This window comes from Orycteropus afer, unplaced genomic scaffold, assembly GCF_000298275.1.
Source record: "Orycteropus afer afer isolate SDZICR_OR568_19922 unplaced genomic scaffold, OryAfe1.0 scaffold00053, whole genome shotgun sequence".
NCBI lineage: Eukaryota > Metazoa > Chordata > Mammalia > Tubulidentata > Orycteropodidae > Orycteropus > Orycteropus afer.
Genome location: NW_006921640.1, coordinates 5,873,445 through 5,879,808, shown reverse-complemented (window position 1 = coordinate 5,879,808; position 6,364 = coordinate 5,873,445). Strand labels below are relative to the sequence as shown.

Genomic DNA, 6,364 nt, shown 5'->3' with positions numbered 1-6,364 from the left:
CCGAGCACCAGTGGACTCTCTGCTTGGATTTCAGTGGCGCTGGATGTGCCCATTGCTTAAAATGTTTTTGACATCCCCTTTTTTAAAGGAAATGTTCTTTACAACATTTATAAGAAAATTAATATCATTGTTTTGAAGTTACACGTTGGTTTTGGCTAAAAACTCTTATTGCCTAAATTGACTACCCCATCTTGATCACCAGACTTAAAGTATTTTCACAAAATTGTTTTGAATAGTCAAATCCCACTTCAAAGGATGAAGACTTGCCACCAGTGACTGTATTCTCACAGTCAAGAGAGGATTGTTTTAACACAGGGAGTCCTCTGAAGCCAGGTGAGTCTCCTCCTTCTCTGCTCACTCCACGTTGGCATCCTTCCAGCCAGGGCCCACAAACAGGAGTGTGCTTCCACTCACTTCTGCTACACACTGGTGCCAACAGCACACACACTGCAATGCCTCTCCCAAGGGTAAGTGAAACAGGAATGGCCATAAAATGTGAACGATTATCTACTTACATGTGCTTTAATGAAAAACAAGATTGCTTGCATTAAAAAAATCTTGTTAGCTTTATGTTGTCTAATCAATTTTATTTAAATTCATTATTGAAACTGGCTCTAATCTTCTCTATCTACTGCTCTTAATTTAAAAAAAAAAACTCAAAAATCTCAGTAAGGTTAATTTTGGAAAGGTCTAGATATATTGAAAACTGGGTCACCAGCATGTTAGGGTACTTGGTCCAACATTCAGAAATTTAAAGTATAAATCCAAGATTTGGACACTAATTCTACTATTTCTGAACTTCAACCTTAAAAAAAAAATTCAGGGACAATGGTTTTAGTAATACATTTTCTTCCGTCTTTTCAATATTTTTTAAAAAACATGTTCAAGCTATCTCAAAAGGCAAAAGAAAGTCAGAAGTAGCTTCCTCCAGAGTTGTATATACTATATTGCAGGAGAGGGACCATATGACTCTCCTGTCTTCCTTCTCATAGTAGAAATATGAGATAATAATAGTCAAATATTCCATGGATACAACATGCTTCCTACTTTTTTCCCTATTAAAACAGAGGCTAAGGTTTTTATGTAAGTACAAAGTATTTACTTGCATAGAACAAAAACTATAAGTTATGCGAAGATGGATATAACTAATAAGTTTACATCCCTTTTATTTTGGCTCTTCTTATCTCCTCCATCTTTGAAGTTCAGTGAAACTCTACACTTACTCATAAATGAGGTCTAGGAAGGACGACAAGTCCTATCCCCTAAGGAAGTTAAAGACAGCACTGGCATAAGCATTTCTATTCTCCAAGGTTCTGCCCTGGGCCTTGCCCTACTGAATCATACTGCTTAAACATTAATGTAAGCAGCAGTCCTGACTTTAAGAGCTGTTACTTCATTAGCTGAAAAAAAGAGAAGGTTCAGAAAATTATTTCTTCCCAGTTACTTGCTTAAGAGTCCATGTTCTTTAGTTCATTCATACTTGACACAAACCCAAAGGACAGCCCTCTCTGGGATGATCTTCAAAAGACTCAGGTAGAAAACCTGAGTTTAGTTATGAGGGAAAAAAAAAAATGGCTCACCTCAGGCATAATTTCGATTTTCTCATACCGACGTTTGAAGGGCAGGGCAAGGACTTCGGCCCTGCGATAGGACATAGCAGGGGGCTGGCAGTCAATCATCAGGTCCATCCGGTGGGACTGGGTTGGTGGTGGCTGGGTATACTGCTCAGGACACACTACATGGAGGGGCTGGAGAAATCAGTGGGGCAAGGTGAAGGGAAAAGAAACACAAAAAGATGAGGCTGTGAAGTAAAGCAACCTTTTCTGAGTAACGCCAGCATTTGTTAGGCCTATTCACTACCCCAATTCTATCTTTTCAGACGCCCATTACAACTTTCAGGCCACTTCTCGCTCTCATCCTCTCAAATTCAACTAACTGGTAAAAGGAGATCTGAGCACCAAAAATCCCAAATCTGTTACTGTTGATTCCAACTCAGAGCGAACTGCCCCACAGGGTTTTCAAGGCTGTAATCTTTGTGGGAGCACAAGACTACATCTTTCCTCTAAGGAGCTGCTAGTGGGTTGGAACTGCTGACCTTTCAGTTAGCAGCTGAGAAGCTTAACCACTGCACTGACCACGGCTCTTTAAAAGATGACCACAGTAGTGGGGAAGGAAAGAAGAAAAAAAGTTTCAGGGAAAACCCCTGAACTTCCAGTCATGTTGATAATTGAGAAATTTATTGTCTTATTTTGTTTTTATTTTTACTATACTTAAGTCATTTTCATGTCCATGTGCGATCCCCTAACTAAGCTCTTTGAGGGCACAGTTTTATAACATACACCATGTATCCACTGTTACAGGCTACTGGCTGATTAGCAAGAATTGTGATGCTTCCTGTCAACCACAGGGGGATCTCTGTAGGAGATCCTGGATAGACTGGGAGAACAATGTGGACCAAAACTCAAAGTCATTTGGGGGGGAAAAAAAGGGACCAGGTTTGCTGGTCTGATAGGGCCTAATGGAACCACTGAGACTACGACGTCTAGCTGCTCTTCAGATCTTGAATTGAACCCACTCCTGTGGCTTCCAGCCAAACAAACGACAGGCATATGAGCCAAACATTTACATTAGGTAGATAATGCTCTTTGGAGAGAACGATCATGGGAAAATAGAAGGGCTGTGTATGCACAGGGAGACAGCTCAGGGGGCAGGAATGCATGGAGGGATGGACACAGGGAAGAGGTAACTATGGGGAGGAAGTGGGAGCGGAGCTGTTGCACTGGGGTAAATTGTAGTCAATGTCATGAGACAAAGTGTATGTGAGCTGCTACATGGAAAGTGAACTTGCTCTATAAACTTTCACCCAAATCACAATAAAAAAAAAAAAAGAAGAATTGTGGCTTTTTATGCTAATTTGTCATAGGCAGTGGTCACTGATTGGTCAGGCCTCAGACTTAATCATTTGTATGGAGTATGAGACAGACCTTTTTTTTAAAACAAAATGTTGCTTTTTGTTAACTTGTGAGGAAAAAACAAATTAGTAAACCAAAATATACTTTAGACAAAGACCATCCAATTGAAAACTAATCTTGGCACCCAAAGAGTCTCATACAGTCAGTGAGTTTACTTTAGGGGTTTTGGACCAACCCTCAAGTTCCTTGAAGAATAAGGCTTCCTAAAAGGCTGATTTGTTTGGATTTAAAACAGCACTTGCTCTTTAGGGCTAACTTTCCTCTTCTTCCTCCAAGTTCTTCTTCCTGATCTAGTTAGTATCTGCATAACCCTGTCTCAAAGCCATCTGACTCCATAATCATAGCCTGGGGACTTCTCCAACGTTTTCTTCTCTAAATAGGAAAACTAAAGTAGAGATGAGCTCCTATCCAGTGTCCAATAGCACACTACACAGGGTTTAAAGAGTCAGACAGCTTGTTTAGAGACTGAGATTTGTAGTCATATTTAGTAATGAAAATCAACAGGGTCTTATCTGTTTCTTCCACTGCTGGGGAGACAGAGGGTATCAGATCACCTCATTGAGGCCAACAATTAGCTAACTGCTCTCATCATAACTCGGCAAAGCCCATATTCTCTTCTCATTGAGCCAGAAAGCTAGTGATTGCTATATTCCATAATCCCTGCACTCCTGAGGCTCTTCAGATTTCTCTTTTTCTTGTTACACTTCTTAGAATTTTGTGTTAGACCCTCTCATCCTGAGGTCAGAGATCCTGTAAAGAGGAGGAAAGATGACTTTTGAACTAGGTCAAGAAATGTAGGGAGATGATCATATCCAGCTTGACTGCTAGGTGGAGAGACAATAGGCAGTGCCCGGGAACTTTAGCACTCATGCGAGCTCCTGAAATTTTCCTCCCTAAAAAAGCCATCTCCCCTTTTCTAAGTTGTCTTCTTTGTCGATTCTGGTCAGTCTTTTCCTTCCCATTTGCCAAAAAGCTTATTGCATAAGTTGTAATTGACCTGTGTGGTGATTTTCATTCCTTATCTTGCCTCTACTTTCCCTTTTGTGCATAAATCCTTCCTTCTGCCTACCACTTTACTTCAACTACTTCTTCTATGCTCTGTGACAGAAAATACAAAATGAAAAAAAACAACAAAACAACAAAAAGTGTCTAATAAAATTCAAAAGAATACTGTTAGCAACATGTGCAACAAGGGCCTGATACATGTTTCAAGCAAACTATCTTTCAGCTTAGTAAACATGTTTTCAGAAGGACTTTTTTTTTTTTTGAGATGGGGTACAATTTGCTTTGAATGGACACAGATGGGCGTCAAAAATAACAGACTGTTTATGCTTTCTTTTCCTTCCAGTTTTGAGGTCTGCAGAGTAGAAGATTCTTTCAGGATGTAATGGTCACCACTTTCAAGTTTTCAAGGTACAAATATATGTCTTGGCATTCTGTGGATATTCAAGAAGTTAGAAAAACAAAGACTCAAATGCAGCTAGATAGCCTTCCCACTTTTTGTCACAGATTAGCAGCTACACAGACATAACATGCAAGGGAAGACATGAGCATGGTTTACTTCCTTACCTGTACTTCTTTAAGCAACTTTGATACTTGGATGAAATTCAATCGTGTATCAATGGGGCAGTATATGCATTTCATGGCCAAGGGCTGGTAGGGAGCCAGTGCTTCCAGATAGGAGAAGTCAGGTTCTAAGGAAAGCACAAGAAAACATTTTAAAAGGCAGGAAACAGAGGAGCTGTCCAGCAAGAAGGTGGCTGGTACGGTCAGGGCTAAATGAGAAGGTGGCCAGAGTGGTCAGGGCCAGGCAGATGGTGAGCATCGAGAGGTGACTGGTTACATACAGGGAAATTGAGAAAATTAAGTTAAAAACATTGAGGAGAATGGGAGCTAAATTTCTTACTGTCAGAGAAAGAAGTAACAATTGGGGAAAGGCAGAGGTGAGAATGAACCTTGTACGATGGAGTTGGCACTGAAAAGTATTGGGGTAAACTCAGTTTTCAATACAGATAGATAGACATGAGATAAATGAGGAAATAAGTAAGTAGAAAAGAAGGGAAAGGGCTTCTTTACAATAAAATTCCAACTAATGAGACTTCCATTAAGATGTCATAATAGGCACACAAGCTGCACAGACCTTCTTCAACTAAGAAAAGAGAAACCAATTGACAGAGATACAGAAGATAATCCCAGAGCCCTGAGCTTTGAAAGGAAGTATACAGAAGTGGATTAGGCACAAACTAGTGGAAAAACCTGAACGAAAACAGTGAGTATGGAGATAGTCAGAGCAATGCACTGTCAGCAACTCTGATAGGACCTGAATATTTCCAAGTGGTGTTGGGACCTGAGAATTGACCTAAAGATCAGCCCTGGTCATGAAGGGCTGCAAGGACAAATGCACTGGTGGCCCATGACCGGGAAGGGAAACAGCAAGGAGGGAGGCAACCTGAGCTGTGGACTTCCAGCTGTCCAGAGGGCATAGCCATTTTGAAAGTTTGCAATTGGTGGCCACTGTGGATATTTAAAGTGCTGGAGGGCGCAGCCATTTTGAATGTTTTCAAGCAGCAGCCATTTTGGATATTTAAAGCATGCAGCCATTTTGAATGTTTACAAGCGGTGGCCGTTTTGGATTTTCAAGTGACAGCATTCTCATTCGGAATCCAGGGACCTAAGAACAGGTTCCGTTTGCCAAGGACAGCAGGGACAAATGGGAGGCTGACAATAAGAAAGGAGATAGCTGATGAGTGTATAAGTGCTGCCAACTGGCAAACAGAACAGTATCCTGCTTTCACAGATAACATCCAAACAAAACAAAGAAAAAGAAAGTCATGGGCAAGTCACTCCAACATACAATCACAAATCAAATATAAACACAAAAACATCACAATGCCTCAGAGACAACAGAGCATAATAGTCCACACAAAGAAGCAAGATAAAGCAGGAAAAACAAGAGACCAGGATACAGACCCAAAACACATCCCTGTGGAAGATGTAGCACTGGAACTCCCTGATGAGGAATTAAAAAGAATTATATTTAGGTGCTTTCAATGGATTTAGAGACAGATCAAGGAAAACACTGACAAAATTGCAGAAAACACAGAGGAAACTCTAGAAAAATTTTGAAAGACAATACAAGGACAAAATGGCAAAATAAATTAAAAATTAGAGATGATACAAAATCTACAGACAGAAATTCAGAAGACTGATACTAAATTTCTAGAAATAGATAACACATTGAACAGTCAAAGCAGTAGCACTGAATCGGTGGAAGGCAGAATTAATGACACTGAAGGCAAATACTTCAATACTTCTTTGGAAAGGGATCAATCAGAAAAAAGATCAAAACAAAATGAAGAAAGCCTAAGGTTCATGTGGGATACCATCAAAAG

At 40.2% G+C, this 6,364-nt stretch overlaps 1 protein-coding gene across 1 annotated transcript in view; it reads right to left on the bottom strand.

Annotated features, from left to right (window-relative positions):
• Positions 1–6,364, bottom strand: part of INTS9 (integrator complex subunit 9) — a 173,545-nt gene that overhangs the window by 35,447 nt on the left and 131,734 nt on the right. Inside the window, exons 12-13 of the mRNA XM_007938721.1 lie at positions 4,542–4,666; positions 1,581–1,748 (exon numbers count right to left, since the gene is read on the bottom strand). Coding sequence (XP_007936912.1) covers positions 1,581–1,748; positions 4,542–4,666 — 293 coding nt within the window. The remainder of the gene's footprint in view (positions 1–1,580; positions 1,749–4,541; positions 4,667–6,364) is intronic.